At 32.7% G+C, this 23958-nt stretch overlaps 1 protein-coding gene across 1 annotated transcript in view; it reads right to left on the reverse strand.

Moving 5' to 3' along the window:
- Nucleotides 1-23958, reverse strand: part of LOC135955691 (uncharacterized) — a 365923-nt gene that overhangs the window by 132903 nt on the left and 209062 nt on the right. The window contains exon 9 of the mRNA XM_065506049.1: nucleotides 4145-4323. Within this exon, the coding sequence (XP_065362121.1) occupies nucleotides 4145-4323 (179 nt within the window). The remainder of the gene's footprint in view (nucleotides 1-4144; nucleotides 4324-23958) is intronic.

Consider the following 23958-nt stretch of genomic DNA (forward strand, 5'->3'; position numbering starts at 1 on the left):
CAATTTGATGTGTTATGGAGGCAAACATATTCTTATCTCTGGACCAAAGGCAGGTTTATAACTTTTTGTTTTCCAACCATCATGTCTTCTCTCGAAGGTTAAACTTAAATTTTTGTGAAAATTAAATTTTTGTATTTTTTTTTTGGAAAATTGCAATTGGCGTTTATTATACCCTTCGCCATGAGTGGCAAGGGTATATATAAGTTTGTCATTTCGTTTGTAATTTCTACATTTTTCATTTGCGACCCCACAAAGTTATAGATATCGAAGTCGATATAGCCATATCCTTCTGTATGTTGAAATCAACTTTACGTAGACCCTAAATAACTTACATACATGATTCATACATCAACATGTCGGGAATTCTTCCGGCTCGGTTGCTATTTAAAATCGACAAAATCGGCCCACAAATGGCTGAGATATAAGGAAAAAAACCGGGAAAACGTAGATTTTTGGCCTATTTTTGATCTATATCATGATTACTAAGTCATTAATATAGACAATATGGATGTCTAATATAGATATTCTAAAGCTATAGTAGTAAGTTGGAACGGAAAAAATATTTTTTAACCCGATTTTTTTTTACATCAAACAAAAAAAAAGTTTTATAAATTAAAAAAAAAAGAAAATTGGAAAAAACTTTTTTAAAAAAAAATAACAAACAATTTTGAAAAGAAAAAATTTTAAAAAAACTTTTTTAGAAAAAATTATTTTTAAGTATAATTTGGTGAAGGTTATCTAAGATTCGGCACAGCCGAATATATTAGCTCTCTTACTTTTTTTTTTGTAATTTTTTTTTGTTTTTGATTTTTAATAAAGTTTTAATTTTTTTTAGTTTAATTTTTGAGAAAGTAGCGATTTTTGGTAAAATTGACGATTTTTTTCAAATGAATTCTAGAATTTTCAATGGTTTTTTTTTTATTTATTTGAAATTTTATTTGATAAAATTGTCGATTTTTTTCAAATAAATTTTTTTAATATAACTCTAGAATTTTCAATGATTTTTTTTTTATTATTTTGAAAATTAAATTTTTGGTGACATTTTATTTTTTGGTGAAATTTTTACTTTTCGTGAAATTTAAATTTTTGTGAAATATAAAATTTTTGTTGAAAATTTATCTTTTTGGCGAAATTTTAACTTTTCGTGAAATTTTAATTTTTGGTGAATAATGTTTGTGAAATTTAAATTTTTGGTGAAATTTTAATGTTTGTGAAATTTTAATTTTTGGCGAAATTTTAATTTTTGGCGAAATAATAATTGTTGGTGAAATTTTAACTTTTAGTGAAGTTCAAATTTTTGTGATATTTAAATTTTTGGTGACATTTTATTTTTTGGTGAAATTTTTACTTTTCGTGAAATTTTAATTTTTGGTGAAAAATTATTTTTTTGGCGAAATTTTAACTTGTCATGAAATTTTTTGTGAATAATGTTTGTGAAATTTTAATTTTTGGTAAAAAATATTTGTAAATTTTAATTTTTGGTGAAATTTTAACTTTTCGTGAAATTCAAATTTTTGGTGAAATTTTAATTTTTTTGAAATATTAAATTTTTGGAGAAAATTTATTTTTTAGCTAATTTAACTTTTCGTGAAATTATAATTTATGGTTGAAAATTTTTTGGTGAATTTTGAAATTTTGGTGAAATTTTAATTTTTGCTAAAAAATTTATTTTTATTCTTTGTAAATTTAAATTTTTGGTGAAATTTTAACTTTTCGTGAAATTCAAATTTTTGGTGAATCATTTTTTTAAAATTATAATTTTTGGTGAAATTTTAATTTTTGGAAAAAAATACTTTTTTGCGAAATTTTAATTTTTGGAAAAAAAAATATTTTTTGGCGAAATTTTAATTTTTGGTGAAATTTTAACTTTTAGTGAAATTCAAATTTTTGGTGAAAATTTGCTTTTTGGCGAAATTTTAACTTTTCGTGAAATTTTAATTTTTGGTGAATGTTTGTGAAATTTTAATTTTTTGTGAAAAATGTATGTAAATTTTAATTTTTGGCGAAATTTTAACTTTTCGTGAAATTAATTTTAATTTTAATTGGTGAATAATGTTTGTGAAATTTTAATTTTTTGTGAAAAATGTTTGTAAATTTTAATTTTAGGTGAAATTTTAACTTTTCGTGAATAATTTTTGTGAATTTTTAAAATTAATTTTTTGGCGAAATTTAAATTTTTGGTGAAATTTTAACTTTTCGTGAAATTCAAATTTTTGGTGAATAATTTTTGTGGAATTTTAATTTTTGGTGAATTTTTAATTTTTGGAAAAAAATTAATTTTTTGGCGAAATTTTAATTTTTGGTGAAATTTTAACTTTTTGTGAAATTCAAATTTTTGTGAAATTTTAATTTTTGGTGAAATTTTAAATTTTTTGTGAAATTTTTGAGAAAATTTATTTTTTGGCGAAATTTAACTTTTCGTTAAATTATAATGATGGTGGAAATTGTTTGAAAATTTTTTGGTTGATTTTTTAAATTTTGGTGAAATTTTAATTTTTGGTGAAATTTAAATTTTTGGCGAAATTTTAATTTTTGGTAAAATTTTTAATTTTGGTTCAAATTTTTTTGGAGCAAAATTTTTTCCCATTTTTCACAAATGTACAAATTCTATGAACGCAACAGTATCTAATATCTCAACTAACATTGCATTGGTATCTCAAAAGATAAAGTTACGTCAACAAAATAGTACTTAAGCTAAAAATAATATTCGAACTAGCACGATGTATGGTTAAAAACAACAACAAAGCTTCAATTGAACTTTTACATAGGTCCTATGAAAAAATGAGAAGTGCATAGTAAGCACTATGTAAAAAGTAAAGCTAAAATTTTTAGTAGGTTTACTTTCAACAGTGAATATTTTAAAGTAAAATAAAGCGGTATATAAAGTATTATACATCAATGGATAGGTAATTGCGTCTAGTTTTCTAAAATTGAGGAAGTTTTTTAATGTCTTTAGTTTTATAATAAGATATAGCCAATTAAAAATTTTGTTTATGTATAAATTTTATTATCATAACAATTATGTATATATCAATGGTTTTTAGAAGTCCAAAAAGTTATAATTTTTTTTTTGTTATTTAGTGGTTTATCAGTGATGTTTAACAAACTTTAATGTTATCTATGATTGAAGTTAAACTAAGATTAAATAAATAACTGCGATTGAAGTTAAACTACTCCTATATAAAGACTTATGATTGAAGTTAAACTAAGATTATATAAATGTTAACTGTTGACTATATAAACCTTAAATTAAAACTATAAAAATACCTTGGATTAAAGTTAAACTAAGTTTATATATAGACTTGCAACTGAAGTTTATTAATTTTTACATTCTAACTGAAATTATCCCTTTTATTTTCTCCCCCACAGTACTTAATTATTCATTTATTCATTCATGATTATAAATACATGCATGCATAGGTTTTAGATTTAAATTCACTCAGTTTTGAATAATATTTATATGTATATTGTTTGTTTGTTTGTTTATTTCTATACGTTCAGCATGACCAAGTCGTCATCAAATTCAACGTCAACATCATCATCATAGCTTAAATACAAAATTTTTAATTAATAAAATTTTTGTTAACTGCAGCTTCCACACGGTTGATTTAGCCAACAGCTAGGCATCCAGCCTCAAAAGGGGGTAACAGGGGTAAAAATGAAAATTTGGTTTTTAGACATCTTTTCATTAAATTAAAATAGCAAATTTATTTTATATTTGCCAGTGTTTCGCAAATATTTCATAATTTCTCTATAGAGCTGATTTTAGCCACTTTTGCTTGAAATTAAGACACTTTATTATGAAACCAAGAATTTAGCGGAGAAAAAAAAACACAAGAAGCCAACAAATTGTACAAGAAAATCTTGCTGGTAAGATTTAATTAACGTGTTTTTTTTCTACTTCTAGCCAGCGGCCATAAAATGTTGCTGGATATTTTAATCTTTCTGTTGCTGCATGCAGGCTTGTGTTTGTCTTATTAATATTAGGAAAAAACTCCTGTTAACCAGAGTCTAAGTATATTAACTTCAGCTAATAACATTTAATTTAATTAGACATAATTTCCTTTTATTATTAAACGATTTAATAAAATGGCTTTAAATTAATTTGCTAAAATTGTAATTATAATTGCTGAAATAAACTTACCGGGATTTGTGGCATTTATATGGAATTCACAAAGATTTTTGGAGCCCTGAGCAAAATCATATGAATCAGAGTCGGTGAAAAGTATGTCAACGTCTAGTTCAAAGCCTCTGTTGGGTATGCCTTGTTGCAGGGGTGCAGAGAAGGGGCTGGAATGGAAGGCCACCAGCATTTCAGGACCTCTGGAAAGAGAAAAAGTAGACATTATGTAAAATTGTTATTAAAGAAACGTTCACCTAATCAATACATTGTAAATAAACACTCAGAGAAGCCTTTAAGAAGGAATTGTATTTTCTTTTCCATATTTTTTATGTCTTCTAATACATTCCCACCACTTAGTTAATAACTAAGTTTGGTTTTTGCTAGGAGAGTTTTCACTCTATGTATATTTCGCTATGGTTTAAACATTGTTGCTCGGTAAATGCTTGGCAATCAAGCAGTTCTAAGAGTTTCCTCTACTGTATGGAGTATTTATATTAAAATAGTTTTTTTTTTCATTTTAGATAAGCAATAAGCTTGGTCTTTTCACAGACTATATATGCTTTGCTTGTAAACCTAATAAAGATTTTTCATTTTATACTAAAAGTTGTAATATGCACGTAACACACTCTCTTGCACTAGCAGCATTGCAATGCAGGTGATGCATTTTAAAGTAACTTATCGAGGATATAAGAGTACATTTCGTTTTCTGCTTCAAAGGATATATTTTGTAGCTGTAGTCTTCTATTTTTCACACACTATTTAAATTTAACAAGTAGACCAGTAATAGTAGTTATTTAAAGAGGTTTGTGATATAAGTTTGGTGAAATTTTATAAATAAAAGTGTGGCCGAAGTTCTACAAAAGTCAAAATTAAATAATTTAAAATTTTGAAAATGTTTATAACCTACACCACCATAGCTGGGATATGCGTTTATGCCGATATTTGTAACGCCCAAATATATTAGTCTAACATCCACGTTTTCGTCTATAGTCTCGTCAATAGTCTCGTCAATAGTCTCGTCAATAGTCTCGTCAATAGTCTCGTCAATAGTCTCGTCAATAGTCTCGTCAATAGTCTCGTCAATGGTGTCGTCAATAGTCTCGTCTATAGTCTCGTCTATAGTCTCGTCTATAGTCTCGTCTATAGTCTCGTCTATAGTCTCGTCTATAGTCTCGTCTATAGTCTCGTCTATAGTCTCGTCTATAGTCTCGTCTATAGTCTCGTCTATAGTCTCGTCTATAGTCTCGTCTATAGTCTCGTCTATAGTCTCGTCTATAGTCTCGTCTATAGTCTCGTCTATAGTCTCGTCTATAGTCTCGTCTATAGTCTCGTCTATAGTCTCGTCTATAGTCTCGTCTATAGTCTCGTCTATAGTCTCGTCTATAGTCTCGTCTATAGTCTCGTCTATAGTCTCGTCTATAGTCTCGTCTATAGTCTCGTCTATAGTCTCGTCTATAGTCTCGTCTATAGTCTCGTCTATAGTCTCGTCTATAGTCTCGTCTATAGTCTCGTCTATAGTCTCGTCTATAGTCTCGTCTATAGTCTCGTCTATAGTCTCGTCTATAGTCTCTTCTATAGTCTCGTCTATAGTCTCGTCTATAGTCTCGTCTATAGTCTCGTCTATAGTCTCGTCTATAGTCTCGTCTATAGTCTCGTCTATAGTCTCGTCTATAGTCTCGTCTATAGTCTCGTCTATAGTCTCGTCTATAGTCTCGTCTATAGTCTCGTCTATAGTCTCGTCTATAGTCTCGTCTATAGTCTCGTCTATAGTCTCGTCTATAGTCTCGTCTATAGTCTCGTCTATAGTCTCGTCTATAGTCTCGTCTATAGTCTCGTCTATAGTCTCGTCTATAGTCTCGTCTATAGTCTCGTCTATAGTATCTTCTATAGTCTCGTCTATAGTCTCGTCTATAGTCTCGTCTATAGTCTCGTCTATAGTCTCGTCTATAGTCTCGTCTATAGTCTCGTCTATAGTCTCGTCTATAGTCTCGTCTATAGTCTCGTCTATAGTCTCGTCTATAGTCTCGTCTATAGTCTCGTCTATAGTCTCGTCTATAGTCTCGTCTATAGTCTCGTCTATAGTCTCGTCTATAGTCTCGTCTATAGTCTCGTCTATAGTCTCGTCTATAGTCTCGTCTATAGTCTCGTCTATAGTCTCGTCTATAGTCTCTTCTATAGTCTCGTCTATAGTCTCGTCTATAGTCTCGTCTATAGTCTCGTCTATAGTCTCGTCTATAGTCTCGTCTATAGTCTCGTCTATAGTCTCGTCTATAGTCTCGTCTATAGCCTCGTCTATAGTCTCGTCTATAGTCTCGTCTATAGTCTCGTCTATAGTCTCGTCTATAGTCTCGTCTATAGTCTCGTCTATAGTCTCGTCTATAGTCTCGTCTATAGTCTCGTCTATAGTCTCGTCTATAGTCTCGTCTATAGTCTCGTCTATAGTCTCGTCTATAGTCTCGTCTATAGTCTCCTTTATAGTCTCGTCTATAGTCTCGTCTATAGTCTCGTCTATAGTCTCGTCTATATGTTTGTGATATTCATACCGCCAGCAATGCTCGAAAAAGTGGCCACTTGTGCTTCGTCTAGAGCAACCCGAAATAATTTTCAATGGCTAATGCCATGTATTTGAGTTGCTACACATATTTTAAAGAAATTTGTTTTGTGGTCTTTCAGCCAGTAAATGCTACCCATCCCTCGTTTCCACATTTTCGAGTGCAACCTAAAGGTGCATTAGTGAAATCCGGAAGCTAAACATCTCATACAAAATAAAAGATTCAAAAACCTAAATAAACTCTTTTTTTGTTGGCTGCTTTTTTTATAGTCTCGTCTATAGTCTCGTCTATAGTCTCGTCTATAGTCTGGTCTATAGTCTCCTTTATAGTCTCGTCTATAGTCTCGTCTATAGTCTCGTCTATAGTCTCGTCTATATGTTTGTGATATTCATACCGCCAGCAATGCTCGAAAAAGTGGCCACTTGTGCTTCGTCTAGAGCAACCCGAAATAATTTTCAATGGCTAATGCCATGTATTTGAGTTGCTACACATATTTTAAAGAAATTTGTTTTGTGGTCTTTCAGCCAGTAAATGCTACCCATCCCTCGTTTCCACATTTTCGAGTGCAACCTAAAGGTGCATTAGTGAAATCCGGAAGCTAAACATCTCATACAAAATAGAAGATTCAAAAACCTAAATAAACTCTTTTTTTGTTGGCTGCTTTTCAAAAAAAAAAGACTTAGTCTCTCAAATGCAAAAAAAGATACAACAAATTTTAAAAGGTTTAAGGTTTGTTTACAATGTGAACATTCTATCGAGAGTTGGGCGATTTACTACACTACAACAGATATACAAACACACTAATTCACACACAGATTTAGACGTGTATGCATTTGTTTATTGTACAATATTGTATCGTATATCTTGCAGGACTATTTTTTTTGCTTCTTTTCTATTTATATATATTTTTTTCATACACAGTTGCCTTAGGTTTAGTTTTAGGTAGGTGACCTGATATTTACAGCCATTTTTATCCACTGTATGTACGTTTTTTTTCTATGTCATGCATTTTATAGTTAAACTTGGTGGCTTTCAAGCCATTTCAAATGCTCACCAATAATAGAAAAAAAATTTGCATGATTGTGTTAGAATGTGAGTCTCTACTGTATGTGTGTTTAGTCATTTATATTTAAACAAGTTTCTGTTTGTGTGTATTAAGAAGGATGGTCCATATTTGTCAGTTATTCTATTTTCGATACTCTAAAATTATGCTACAAATTTGAGCAAAATCGGATAACGTGTAGAGGTTATCCGATTTTGATTAGGCTCTTCTAAGTTCTCGTTTATAGTCTCCTCTAAAGTCCCATTTAAAGTCTCCTCTATAGCATCATATATAGTCTCCTCTATTCTTCTCTGTTCCATATCTCGTCACCTCTGTTCTATACCTCGTCTAAATCTCATCTAATGTCACATCTATAGTTCCGATCTCATCGATAGTCTCGCCTATCGTATCGTCTATTTTCTAGTCTATAGTCTCGTCTATAGCCTCGTCTATATTCTTGTCTATAGTCTCGTCTATAGTTACTTCTACAGTCTCGTCTATAGTTTCGCCTCTTGCCTCGTCTATACCTCTTCTATAATATAATATATAGCACGTCTATAGTCTCCTCTATAGTCTTATCTATAGTCTCATTTCTAGTCTCGCATATAGTCTCGTTTTTAGTCCTGTCTATAGTCTCGTCTATAGTCCCGTATATAGTCTCGTCTATAGTCTCGTCTATAGTCTCGTCTATAGTCTCGTCTATAGTCTCGTCTATAGTCTCGTCTATAGTCTCGAGTATATCTCGTCTATAGTCTCGTTTATAGTCCCGTCTATAGTCTCGTCTATAGTCTGGTCTATAGTCTCGTCTATAGTCTCGTCTATAGTCTCGTCTATAGTCTCGTCTACAGTCTCTTCTATAGTCTCGTCTATAGTCTCGCCTATAGTCTCGAGTATATCTCGTCTATAGTATCGTCTATAGTCTCGTCTATAGTCTCGTTTATAGTCCCGTCTGCAGTCTCGTCTATAGTCTCATCTATAGTCTCATTTCTAGTCTCGTCTATAGTCTCGCATATAGTCTCGTTTTTAGTCCTGTCTATAGTCTCGTCTATAGTCTCGTCTATAGTCTCGAGTATATCTCGTCTATAGTCTCGAGTATATCTCGTCTATAGTCTCGTTTATAGTCCCGTCTATAGTCTCATCTATGGTCTCGTCTATAGTCTCGCCTATAGTCTCATCTATAGTCTGTCTATAGTCTCGCCTATAGTCTCGTCTATAGTCTCGTCTATAGTCTCGTCTAAAGTCTCGTCTATAGTCTCGTCTATAGTCTCGTCTATAGTCTCGTCTATAGTCTCGTCTATAGTCTCGTCTATAGTCTCGTCTATAGTCTCGTCTATAGTCTCGTCTATAGTCTCGTCTATAGTCTCGTCTATAGTCTCGTCTATAGTCTCGTCTATAGTCTCGTCTATAGTCTCGTCTATAGTCTCGTCTATAGTCTCGTCTATAGTCTCGTCTACAGTCTCGTCTATAGTCTCGTCTATAGTCTCGTCTATAGTCCCGTCTACAGTCTCGTCTATAGTCTCGTCTATAGTCTCGTCTATAGTCTCGCCTATAGTCTGTCTATAGTCTCGCCTATAGTCTCGTCTATAGTTTCGTCTATAGTCTCGAGTATATCTCGTCTATAGTCTCGTCTACAGTCTCGTCTATAGTCTCGTCTATAGTCTCGCCTATAGTCTCGTCTACAGTCTCGTCTATAGTCTCGTTTATAGTCTCGTTTTTAGTCTCGCCTATAGTCTCGTCTATAGTCTGATCTATAGTCTCGTCTATAGTCTCGTTTATAGTCTCGCCTATAGTCTCGTCTATAGTCTGATCTATAGTCTCGTCTATAGTCTCGTCTATAGTCTCGTCTATAGTCTCGTCTATAGTCTCGTCTATAGTCTCGCCTATATTCTCTTCTATTGTCTCGTCTATAGTCTCGTTTATAGTCTCGTTTATAGTCTCGTCTATAGTCTCGTTTATAGTCCCGTCTGCAGTCTCGTCTATAGTCTCGTCTATAGTCTCGAGTATATCTCGTCTATAGTCTCGTTTATAGTCCCGTCTATAGTCTCGTCTATAGTCTCGTCTATAGTCTCGTCTATAGTCTCGTTTATAGTCTCGTCTATAGTCTCGTCTATAGTCTCGCCTATAGTCTCGTCTGCAGTCTCGTCTATAGTCTCGTCTATAGTCTTGTTTTTAGTCTCGCCTATAGTCTCGTCTATAGTCTGATCTATAGTCTCGTCTATAGTCTCGTTTATAGTCTCGCCTATAGTCTCGTCTATAGTCTGATCTATAGTCTCGTCTATAGCCTCGTCTATAGTCTATAGTCTCGCCTATATTCTCTTCTATTGTCTCGTCTATAGTCTCGTTTATAGTCTCGTTTATAGTCTCGTCTATAGTCTCGTTTATAGTCCCGTCTGCAGTCTCGTCTATAGTCTCGTCTATAGTCTCGAGTATATCTCGTCTATAGTCTCGTTTATAGTCCCGTCTATAGTCTCGTCTATAGTCTCGTCTATAGTCTCGTCTACAGTCTCGTCTATAGTCTCGTCTATAGTCTCGCCTATAGTCTCGTCTACAGTCTCGTCTATAGTCTCGTCTATAGTCTCGTTTTTAGTCTCGCCTATAGTCTCGTCTATAGTCTGATCTATAGTCTCGTCTATAGTCTCGTTTATAGTCTCGCCTATAGTCTCGTCTATAGTCTGATCTATAGTCTCGTCTATAGTCTCGCCTATAGTCCCGTCTACAGTCTCGTCTATAGTCTCGTCTATAGTCTCGTCTATAGTCTCGTCTATATTCTCGTCTATAGTCTCGTCTATAGTCTCGTCTATAGTCTCGCCTATAGTCTCGTCTATAGTCTCGCCTATAGTCTCGTCTATAGTCTCGTCTATAGTCTCGCCTATAGTCTCGCCTATAGTCTGTCTATAGTCTCGCCTATAGTCTCGTCTATAGTTTCGTCTATAGTCTCGAGTATATCTCGTCTATAGTCTCGTCTACAGTCTCGCCTATAGTCTCGTCTATAGTCTCGCCTATAGTCTCGTCTACAGTCTCGTCTATAGTCTCGTCTATAGTCTCGTTTTTAGTCTCGCCTATAGTCTCGTCTATAGTCTGATCTATAGTCTCGTCTATAGTCTCGTTTATAGTCTCGCCTATAGTCTCGTCTATAGCCTGATCTATAGTCTCGTCTATAGTCTCGTTTATAGTCTCGCCTATAGTCTAGTCTACAGTCTCGTCTATAGTCTCGTCTATAGTCTCGCCTATATTCTCTTCTACAGTCTCGTCTATAGTCTCATTTATAGTCTCGTTTATAGTCTCGTCTATAGTCTCGTTTATAGTCCCGTCTGCAGTCTCGTCTATAGTCTCGTCTATAGTCTCGAGTATATCTCGTCTATATTCTCGTTTATAGTCCCGTCTATAGTCTCGTGTACAGTCTCGTTTATAGTCCCGTCTATAGTCTCGTTTATAGTCCCGTCTATAGTCTCGTCTATAGTCTCGTCTATAGTCTCGTCTATAGTCTCGTCTATAGTTTCGTCTATAGTCTCGTCTGCAGTCTCGTCTATAGTCTCGTCTATAGTCTCGAGTATATCTCGTCTATATTCTCGTTTATAGTCCCGTCTATAGTCTCGTGTACAGTCTCGTTTATAGTCCCGTCTATAGTCTCGTCTATAGTCTCGTCTATAGTCTCGTCTATAGTCTCGTCTATAGTCTCGTCTATAGTCTCGTTTATAGTCCCGTCTGCAGTCTCGTCTATAGTCTCGTCTATAGTCTCGAGTATATCTCGTCTATATTCTCGTTTATAGTCCCGTCTATAGTCTCGTGTACAGTCTCGTTTATAGTCCCGTCTATAGTCTCGTTTATAGTCCCGTCTATAGTCTCGTCAATAGTCTCGTCAATAGTCTCGTCTATAGTCTCGTCTATAGTTTCGTCTATAGTCTGGTCTATAGTCTGGTCTATAGTCTCGTCTGTAGTCTCGTCTGTAGTCTGGTCTGTAGTCTCGTCTATAGTATCGTATGTAGTCTCGTCTGTAGTCTGGTCTGTAGTCTCGTCTATAGTATCGTCTATAGTCTCGTCTGTAGTCTGGTCTGTGGTCTCGTCTATAGTATCGTCTATAGTCTCGTCTATAGTCTTATCTATAAGCTCCTCTAAAATTATATTAGAATTATGTGATTATCCGATTTTGCCAAAAATTTCAGCATTTTATTTTCAGATGACTGTGAACAATTATATACAGATAGCTAAGGGGCATCCTAGTGTTAATGCATTCATGTGTCTATGTGTGCATTTGTTTGTGTATTTGTTGTGTTAGTTATTTCTTTTTCGTACGTGTTTACTTGTTAGTGTTTTGAATTTTTTGACTGTTACCGGAAATGGAAAACATCCTTCTTCTCGTTTATTTTCTATTTTTTTTAAATTTAGTTGTGTTGTTACAATTGCTTTTGGTTATTTGTTGTTGTTTAGTTTTTTTTTCTCTACTCTTTTCATTTTTCATGTCTGCCAGAGCTAAACAAAAATATGGTCAGTATTTGCATAAAGAAATATCGTAAAATTTGTTTTTAGTTTTTGAAGTGGAAAAAATGAGAAATAAATAAATTAAAAGTATGACAAAATTTGTTGAACTCTACCAGTTTATCAATAATTTAAAACAGGAATTTGGTGTAAAAAGAGTTTAGAATATTAAACTGTGGCAGAAGCAAATTAATACAGGGGTTTAATATGAACTAAAACTAGAGATTACTAAAACTGAATCTAAACTTAGATTTTACAAAGACGTATTCCATTTTAAAATCAATTGAAATAATGATTATTATTTATTTCATAAAATTAAATATTAAGTATACGCCTCCTCACATGAAATTCCTAAATTTAAATACAACTGCTCTTTAAAAAGTTTGTTCTTCAACTAATTAACATTTTGCAAGAAATAATAATTTAAAGCTATTCAGAAAATAAGGGAACTCAACCAGCAAAACCTTAGCAAACCAAAAATGCTAATTAAGTAAGTAATGCCGCTTAAATTTATGCACTCTCTTCAAAACACTAGCAGCTGGTTGGGACCTTTTCAATTTTCTTGAAATACTGATTAAAAACTACTTAAGAAAAGTCTTTAGTTCTTTTTTTCTTAGCAAACATTTAAACTTAAACCTCTTTAGAAAAATCTATTTTTAACTTTTAAGAACAAAAAGTTTTAAATAAAACAGAAAAACAAAAATATAACTGGCCCCTAAGATTTAAATATTTAACACTGTTTGCCAAACATAAGTGTTTTTCAGCAGTTATAATAAAACACAAGAAAAACTCTTTCTTGTGTTGTAAAATTATAATTACTAAAGGTCTAAAATATTAATCTCAATTAAGTTAAGTAGTGAAATAAGCAAGAAAAAAAACTGGAGTTTGTTTGCAGATCTAAGAAACTTTTCTGCCCTAGTTATTTATTTATGTGCCCAGTCTAAGTATGAAAACCTTAGTATAGGCAAATTGCCAGTAAACAAATTCTTTTAAATAATACAACTTTACAATTTTTGAATTTTGCGTTTAATTAATTTCATTTTTTAGGGCGTCATTCTTATATGTTTGTGTATTGTAATGTTAAAGGGCAAAACGAAAACCAAGCTGATTTTTTTCTTTCTTCTCTCATATTTTGTTTGTTTTGCTGGCTGCTGCCGTATACAGTATGTGAAGAAACAAAACCCTTAAACAAACCAAGTATTTAGAAAATATTCTTATAAGTCATGGAAAAATTATTCACACAATATTGCTGGTTATAATATATTGGGGGAAAACAGAAAAGAAATTTAAAGATTTGTAAACAAAGTAAGTGAATTGAAAATTAGGTGAATATTAAGTGATTTACAATTAAATTAAAAAAGATTTAGCTAAACTAAGATTTCCTAACAACTTCCCATACAAGATTAACTTAGCTGAAGATCTGCCTTTGAAGCCAAACAAAGACTACAAATAGACCTGCCATTGAAGATAAACGAAGCCTCTCTAAAGACTTTCCACTCAAGTTAAACGTAGACTTTCTAATCATATCCAATAGAAGCGATACTTAGATTTTCTAAGGGCCTTGCATTGAAGTTAAATAACACTATCCGAAGACAAGCCTGCGAAGCTAAACTAGGACTTTCTAAAGACCTGTCTAAAGACAGGTTAAACAAAGCCTAGCTGAAAACATCTATTTGAAGCTAAACTAAGCCTATATAAGGAACCAAAATTGAACAAAGATACAGCCATCTTTTTCTGAAACCCTGCTAAAGACAATAGACGAGACTATAAACGAGTCTATAGACCAGATTTTAGACGAGACTATAGACGAGGCTACAGACGAGACTATAGACGAGACTATAGACGAGACTATAGAAGAGACTATAGACGAGACTATAGACGAGACTATAGACGAGACTATAGTCTAGACTATAGACAAGACTATAGACGAGACTATAGACGAGACTATAGACGAGACTATAGACGAGACTATAGACGAGACTATAGTCAAGATTATAGACAAGACTATAAACGAGACTATAGACGAGACTATATACGAGAATATAGACGAGAATATAGACGAGACTATAGACGAGACTATAGACGAGACTATAGACGAGACTATAGACGAGACTATAGACGAGACTATAGACGAGACTATAGACGAGACTATAGACGAGACTATAGACGAGACTATAGACGAGACTATAGACGAGACTATAGACGAGACTATAGACGAGACTATTGACGAGACTATAGACGAGACTATAGACGAGACTATAGACGAGACTATAGACGAGACTATAGACGAGACTATAGACGAGACTATAGACGAGACTATAGACGAGACTATAGACGAGACTATAGACGAGACTATAGACGAGACTATAGACGAGACTATAGACGAGACGAGACTATAGACGAGACTATAGACAAGACTATAGACGAGACTATAGACAAGACTATAGACGAGAATATAGACGAGACTATAGACGAGACTATAGACGAGACTATAGACGAGACTATAGACGAGACTATAGACGAGACTATAGACGATACTATAGACGAGACTATAGACGAGACTATAGACGAGACTATAGACGAGACTATAGACGAGACTATAGACGAGACTATAGACGAGACTATAGACGAGACTATAGACGAGACTATAGACGAGACTATAGACGAGACTATAGACGAGACTATAGACGAGACTATAGACGAGACTATAGACGAGACTATAGACGAGACTATAGACGAGACTATAGACGAGACTATAGACGAGACTATAGACGAGACTATAGACGAGACTATAGACGAGACTATAGACGAGACTATAGACGAGACTATAGACGAGACTATAGACGAGACTATTGACGAGACTATAGACGAGACTATAGACGAGACTATAGACGAGACTATAGACGAGACTATAGACGAGACTATAGACGAGACTATAGACGAGACTATAGACGAGACTATAGACGAGACTATAGACGAGACTATAGACGAGACTATAGACGAGACTATTGACGAGACTATAGACGAGACTATAGACGAGACTATAGACGAGACTATAGACGAGACTATAGACGAGACTATAGACGAGAATATAGACGAGACTATAGACGAGACTATAGACGAAACTATAGACGAGACTATAGACGAAACTATAGACGAGACTATAGACGAAACTATAGACGAGACTATAGACGAGACTATAGACGAGACTATAGACGAGACTATAGACGAGACTATAGACGATACTATAGACGAGACTATAGACGAGACTATAGACGAGACTATAGACGAGACTATAGACGAGACTATAGACGAGACTATAGACGAGACTATAGACGAGACTATAGACGAGACTATAGACGAGACTATAGACGAGACTATAGACGAGACTATAGACGAGACTATAGACGAGACTATAGACGAGACTATAGACGAGACTATAGACGAGACTATAGACGAGACTATAGACGAGACTATAGACGAGACTATAGACGAGACTATAGACGAGACTATAGACGAGACTATAGACGAGACTATAGACGAGACTATAGACGAGACTATAGACGAGACTATAGACGAGACTATAGACGAGACTATAGACGAGACTATAGACGAGACTATAGACGAGACAATCTCGTCTATCATCGATTAAAGCCAAATTATGGCTATAAAAATACCCACGATTGAAACTTAACTAAGACTATTTAGTATGTATTTAGCTTTACTTATTCAATTTCCTATCACTTCACCCTCGCAAATATAAAATTTCATACAGAAAAAATCCCGAATAATTATAATAATTTTCCCTTCTTAGGTTTAACTTCAAATTTTTGCTGTTGTATAGATCAACTTTGCCTTTAGATTTTTCCATTTCAATTTCAACACAAAATAAGGCAATGAAACAAAAAAAAAAAAACTGCGAACAGAAAGAAAATTAAAATTAGAAATGCTAATTGAAAAACGTTTGCTGTTGCAAACTCTCTAAGTAAATTTGTATGTGGCGGTATGTATGGTGTCAGTCACTTAAACGTTCGTTGGTGGAACTCATTTCATTTGCAATTTCAAACAACTAAATGAGTTTTATTCTTTTTGTACTTTTTTTTTGCTCTAAATATAGAAAAAACAGCATATTTTTGAGCAACTGTGTAAGCAAGAATCAGTAAATGAGTTTTTGATTTATTTCTTTCAGCAGACGTTTTTGTCTTAAAGTATTTAAGCAATAAGTCAAATGTAAAAGATTTAAACAAAAAAAAAATGCTTAGAAATTTTAAAGCTCAAAAATGTAAAGAGTTTTAGCATAAAATTTCAATTGTATAGAAAATTTAAGTTGGGTGAATTTATCGTTTATTTAAAAGCAACCTATTTCTAGATTTCTAATAAATCTGCTTTCTGTTCCTCTATTCTTTCTTATTTTAAATCAAGTGACTTTTCATTTCTGTTGCATTTTTTCCGGTCTTTTGAAACAACATCACTCATTTATATGAAATGCTATGACTGCCAGTGAAATTTAACCCCTTGAAAAAATGGAGTATTAAAAAATACTGTGTGTAAAATGAATATATGAAAATTCTTTTAATAAAGTAGCAGTAGTATTGCTAGCATAAAACGGAAACAGCAAAAACAAAACCCCTTCAAATGAAGAGGAAAATTTAATTGCATATAACTGCTACTGGTAAATGTATAGAATGGCGCTAAAATATCTTAAAAAGGGGGGGATAAAACTCCCCCTTTTTAACAAAACAAAGCCTAAAACCAATAATATTTCTAAGTGGGTATTGAATAATGAATGACAAACCAAATTGTGTTAGAAAGCAGAAATAAATGGTCATATGCATGGCAAGAAAAACCAACACGCACTTTCTAATCCATGGCAAAGGAATGTCAAATACAAAGAAACAGGAAATTATTGAAAAATTCCTACAATAACACAGTTGAAAGCACACGACAGCCTGATAGACTTATAGACAGACAAATGGACAAACAAGCAATCAGGAAAACATTTAAAAACATGGTCAAATAAATGCACAGAACAGCTTAAGTATTATTTTTAATCCCATAAACAGACATATGGTCAGACAAAAAGTCAATCAAATGGTAAAGTAATTAAGGGACATATAGAATTTATCCGTTAGATTAAAGACAAAACTTGATTTAATACATGATATTATAAAACTGTCTAACCCACATTAACACGAAGCCTGGTTATGCGTTAACTAACAGTTATACAGTCGTTTAAAATTATTTTTGTATGGAAACTGTCATTATAACTATTAGTTAACAAATAACCAGGCTTCGTGTTACTGGGGGTAAAAAGAGACAGAAATTATGTAAATAAATCTTAAAGAAATGTTTGGGTCATACTAAGAAGTTTTATTTAAGTCTAGCAGTCTGTCAGATACTGTGGAAACAACTCTAATATCTTCAATAAATTTCATTAGAAATATGTTTAATATGTATTTGAAATGCTCCCAATAATTAAGGAAATATTTAAGGACTAAAACCGCTTAACGATGTCAAATTTAGGAAAAGAAATTTAGGTCATGTTTTAGATTTATACCGAAAGTGCAGTGTTTTCCAATAGAAGTTGGAAATAAAATAAAACATTCTGTGTGTGAGGAACTTATTATCGCAATATTAAGACTTTCAGGGCATTGGTTTATTATAATGGACAATTATTCTGATGTTAGAGCGAATTTTAGTACACCCCCATGTGAATAATTCTAAGCTTAATGTAGCACTGTGGTTCCAAATCAAAATCTAGGTGGACAAAATTATTTGGCGCTCTTTTTATATAGAATTGGTATCTCAGCTTCCAAAAAAAATGTTTAAAAGATCAATATAAACTTTTTTTCAAGTTACAGTAAAAAAAATACGTTTTCATGTGTTTCTGAAACTAAATTTTTAAAAAGATCTGTATTTACTATATTTCAAGTTACAGTAGGGTCTAGATATATAAAAATCAATAATAAATAAAGAAATATGTCTAAAATTACATTCCGCAAAAATTAAAAAAAAAGTATTTCGGCAGGTGCTGGCGGCTAAAATTTTTTTACAAAGATATTCCCCAGAAGTTTCTTTAAATGATGTATATAGTCATTGGACAAGCAAGCTATATAATATTCTTAAAAAGATCATTATATTTGAGAACCAAGTTTAAAATACCATAACAGGAAAATGGAGAGGCCCATAAATATAAGATATATATGTACTTAATAAAAGCCTATATCAATGTTTATCTATGTTTTGAAGTATGAATTTCTATATGGTAAAACAATTGAGATATATCTAATTTAGTAAAGCAATATAAAATATTAAAAAAAAAAATTAACGAAAATATGATTCAAAATTTGTTGAACTTGTGGCGCTTCTGTAGAGAAAACGAAATGTCCAATTGAAAAACCCATTTGTATTGAAGGAGAGCAGATTGTCAGCTTTCAAAAAACTTAGTTTTTCCAAATTCTGAAGATACCAATTTTCATAATTTTGTCCACCTTGATTTTGATTTGGAACCACAGTGTGTAGGGGAGAAAAAACATGTCAATCATCTATTATTGTAGACAAATTTGATAGCTAACAGCTTTCGTATGAGGCAATTTGTCATTCTATGAATAGTTTTTTTTTATTATTACTGGTACAATTAATGTGTAGAGTGCTTAGATAAAATATGAGGGCTACCTTTTGAATTTAATACAGGTTTTTGGATAAAAAATCATTATTATTTTCAACATAGTCTCTTTTGAGTTCTATACACTTCGTCCAATGTTTCGCCAATTTTTGTAGTCCTTCCAATAAACAAGATTTAACGAGATCATCGTAATAGGTATTTGTTTGTGTAATGATTTCATTGTTGGAGTCAAATCTCTTTCCGCAGAGTAATTTTTTCAGGTTTTCAAACAAAAAATATTCACTCGAGGCTAAATCTGGTGAATATGATGGATGAGTGAGCAATTCGGAGCCTAATTCATGGATTTTTGGCATGAAAGCTGAACATTTGTGTGTACCCTTGCATTGTCCTGGTGAAAAATAATTCTTTTATGCCGTTTTTTTCAAATCCTCATTAAATCGACCCAATAATAAGCTTGCATAAAATTCGCCATTGATTGTTTTAACCTTTTGAAGGTAGTCAATGTGAACTATATCGCGAGCATCCCCAAAAACATTCACCATGACATTATTACCTGACAAATATATTAAACAAATTTTATATATACATATATAGATTATACCCAAAGCAGTATAAATACTTGTTGTTTGTTGAAAACTGGTAGCTCGCTGGTACAACGTCTAACTGTCCATGATCTAATACTATTTTCATTTGAGATTTTTCCGCCTAGTTTAGAGACAGTGATGGTTGTATTCATAAGAAGAATAATATTGAACTTCAGCAATATTATTCTTCTTGTGAATACAACCATCATTGTTTTCTTAGGATTAGCACCCAGGCAACGTCTGGTGGTCCACCGACTTAATTATATGAGAGTAAATTCAATAGCTCCTTAGAAAGGATCCAGAAATTCGTCATTTACAAACGTGAAGGGCGCTGATTTCAAGTTTGTTGATATCTAGATGAATTGAAATTAAAACAAGTAAGAAAGTATGGTCAAGCCCGACCATGTAATACCCTACACTAAGTAAAAGAGCAAAAACATTTTTCTTTTAAAATTTCAATAATTTATATTTTTGAGTGATTTTCGGAAGTGGGGCTTATATGGGGGCTATGACCAATTATGGAGCGATCACCATGAAATTAGGTCGTGTGATTTAAGTCTATATTAAAGTTAACTATGTTGAATTTTGTGTGTATACCAACATTTTTAAGCGATTTATGCACGTTAAAGTGATTTTCGGAAGCGGGTCTATATGGGAGCTATGACTAATTATGGACCGATCGTAACAAAATTTAATGACATGAATTTTGTTTATATAAAACTTATTTTGAGCGAAATTTGTGGAGATACATATATAAATTAAACATTTATGACCGATAAAGTCCAATTTCGAGGGTACTTTGTATGGAGGCTAGGTGAAATAATGGACCGATTTCAGCCAGTTTACATAGGCTTGGTCCTTGGGCCGAAAAAATAATATGTATCAAATTTGATCGAAATATCTTCAAAATTGCGACCTGTACTCTGCGCACAAGGTTTACGTGGACAGCCAGCCAGCCAGCCGACCAGACGGACGGACGGACATCGTTTAATCGACTCAGAAAGTGATTCTAAGTATATATCGGTATACTTTGAGGTGGGTGTTGGACTAATATTTTCGGGCGTTACAAACATCTGCACAAACGCATTATACCCTCCCCACTATGGTGGTGTAGGGTATAAAAAGTACGTTTGTATGCATTTTTTTAAACGATATTATTATACCCTACACAACCATATTGGGGAGGGTATTATGCGTTTGTGCAGATGTTTGTAACGCCCAAAAATATTAGTCTAACACCCACCTTAAAGTATACCGATCGACTTAGTATCACTTTCTGAGTCGATTAAACGATGTCCGTCCGTCCGTCTGGTCGGTTGGCTGGCTGGCTGTCCATGTAAACCTTGTGCGCAGAGTACAGGTCGCAATTTTGAAGATATTTTGATCAAATTTGATACATATTACTTTTTTCGACCCAAGGACCAAGCCTATTGAAACTTGCTGAAATCGGTCCATTATTTCACCTAGCCCCCATACAAAGTCCCCTCGAAATTGGACTTTATCGGTCATCAATGTTTAATTTATCTATGTATCTACACAAATTTCGCTCCAAATAAGTTTTATATATACAAAATGCATGTCACCAAATTTTGTTACGTTCGGTCCATAATTAGTCATAGCTCCCATATAGACCCGCTTCCGAAAATCACTTTAACGTGCATAAATCGCTTAAAAATGTTGGTATACACACAAAATTCAACCTAGTTAAATTTAATATAGACATAAATCACGCGACCTAATTTCAAGGTCATAGCTCCCATATAAGGCCCACTTCCGAAAATCACTCATGAATATAAATTATTGATTTTTTAAAAGAAAAATATTTTTACTCATTTACTTGGTGTAGGGTATTATATGGTCGGGCTTGACCGACCATACTTTCTTGCTTGTTTTGAATGAATGTCTTTAATCTTGATCTAATGCATAAACAAATTACACTGAGGAAATTTAACATGAAGTTCATCATCTGTATATTCTAATGTTTAGATATCCGGAAGAATTTAAGTTAGTAACAGAATCCACAAATATATATTTTACCCCCTTGGGGTGCATCCTTATGCATGACATCAGCAATAGGTTGAATTACTATTGATGAGTGCTCTTCCAATTGATTCAAACTTTGCTGATAAAAATACCTTAAATATCCATGATGAAAAAATTTCCCATCAAAAAGAGCCGAAATTGCATCGATATGTCTAACATACTTTGCGTACAAGGTTTACATGTACTTCCGTAAGACAGCCAGCCTGGCAGAAGGCTAAATATGAATTCAACTCCATATTACTCTTCCAAATATGATGGTGTAGGGTTTAGTTACCGGAAATGCTATCCATATTCATTTATATATTTAAACCCATTTCATTAAGTTTTGTTTGATTTTATGTCTTTCTAAAATGCTCAGTTTAATTTCGACATAGTCTTTGTATCACTAATACTATTTACTCCCATTTTTATATTCATTGCTCAAAATACACCTCTGCTTAATAAATAGTCTTACACATATGAGTATATGGTTCTAGTTATTTATTTACTATATTTTAAAAATTTTATGATAAATTATAAAATATTTTTTTTCCATTACCACAATGTATAGTTATGTTTTAAACTAAAGTTTTCATATAAAAATTATCAGACTTCTTAAAACCCTATACTCAGTTTGTCCATTTTGGTGACCGATTTTTTTTTATGGGCCCCCAAAGTTTCTGAAAATCAGTTGGGCCTCTAAAAAAGGTGTCATCAGTTTTTTGTTAACAGCTAATTCAGACTTTGCGATATGGCTTAACTTTATATGGCAATAATATAGCTAAAATTCCGCCAAATAAATTTTGTTACAATTTTTTTCCAAAAAATTGCTTTTTCGTACACTTTTGTTGAAAAAAATATAGGAAGAAAAATTTTTTTTTTTACTTTTTTTAGAATAACTTCTAGGGTCTCCTAATTTTTCACTAACAATATTTAGCAAAGTTGTAGCTACGGTAAAGTTGAACAACTCTTGAGAACATATCAATGCATTCTGAACGTGTCTAGTCACTATAAATAGCACATAAAGATCACTTTGTACCTTAACAATTTTAGTTTTTACTATTTTTTACGCTAAAACAAAGATTTTTTGTTACACTGATTTTCAGAAACTTTGGGGGTCCATAAAAAAAAATCGGTCACCAAAATGGACAAACTGAGTATAGGGTTTTACTACCCTTTGGTAGTAAAGTCGAACCTATACTGTCGTGATCCTGTGTTTTTCCAAAAGTCTTCATTTGTTGCATAGTGTAATCTATAAACAGTTGTTATATCAAATGAAAATGTTGAAACACCTATTGTTCTGATCTACCTTTTAAGGAAAAAAAAAATACAAATAATTACAACCTTTGTATTCTCATTCATTCAGAACTATATAAGTAGGCTCAATTTCATTTTTCTATTTTAAAAATTACTCAAAAAGTACCATTAGAAGAACGAAAAAGCACAATAGTTATCCCTATGTTTGATTCTAGCTTCACTCTGATTCATATCAGTTAACTTTTATGCCAATAGGTTTAATACAATAATTTTAAATATTAAAAAAGTACCATTAGGAGAAAAAGTACCAATTTCCCTTTTTCACACTCGAACACCCATCAAGTTTTAATTTTCAAAATGCATAATTTTGCTGATATTTTTTTGTGATATTTATACATATATGTCTCAAGCGATTATATTTCATATTTTAAAAAAAGTACCAATTTGTTTACCCGGGTTTTTCTACAAGATATTTCGGTTTTTAATACCAAAATATTGGTGATCATAGCTTGAGATTATTTTCCTTAACATGGCAGTTTTTACAAAGTTATTAACGATATTTGAGTTTTTTATAATAAAAAATCGATTTTTGGTACTAAATATAATATTTTCAAATAACATCCTGTTAGTTAATTTTTGTATAACTGCTGGAACCAATGTTTAAAATATTTATCCCTTTTTTGTACTTTTGTGTCCCCATTGAAATGATACAAATGTTATTTAAATAAATGTCAATATTGTATGACGTCATAATAAAATATTTACATGTATATTTCAATGTAGGAAAAAAGTACCAAAAATAAATAAAATATTTACCTCATAATTGCTCGAATTTCAAAAAAGTACCAACCTCATATTTTTTCATTATACCCTACACCACCATAGTGGGGAGGGTATTATGCGTTTGTGCAGATGTTTATAACGCCCAAAAATATTAGTCTAACACCTTAAAGTATACCGATCGACTTAGAATCACTTTCTGAGTCGATTAAACGATGTACGTCCGTCCGTCCGTCTGGTCGGCTGTCTGGCTGGCTGTCCATGTAAACCTTGTGCGCAGAGTACAGGTCGCAATTTTGAAGGTATTTCGATCAAATTTGGTACATATTATTTCTTCGGCTCAAGAACCAACCCTATTGAAACTGGCTGAAATGGGTCCATTATTTCACCTAGCCCCCATACAAATGTCCTTCCTAAATTGGACTTTATCGGTCATAAATGTTTAATTTATAAATGTATCTCCACAAATTGCGCTCCAAATAACTTCTATATATACA

Source organism: Calliphora vicina, chromosome 3, assembly GCF_958450345.1.
Source record: "Calliphora vicina chromosome 3, idCalVici1.1, whole genome shotgun sequence".
Taxonomy (NCBI): Eukaryota; Metazoa; Arthropoda; class Insecta; order Diptera; family Calliphoridae; genus Calliphora; species Calliphora vicina.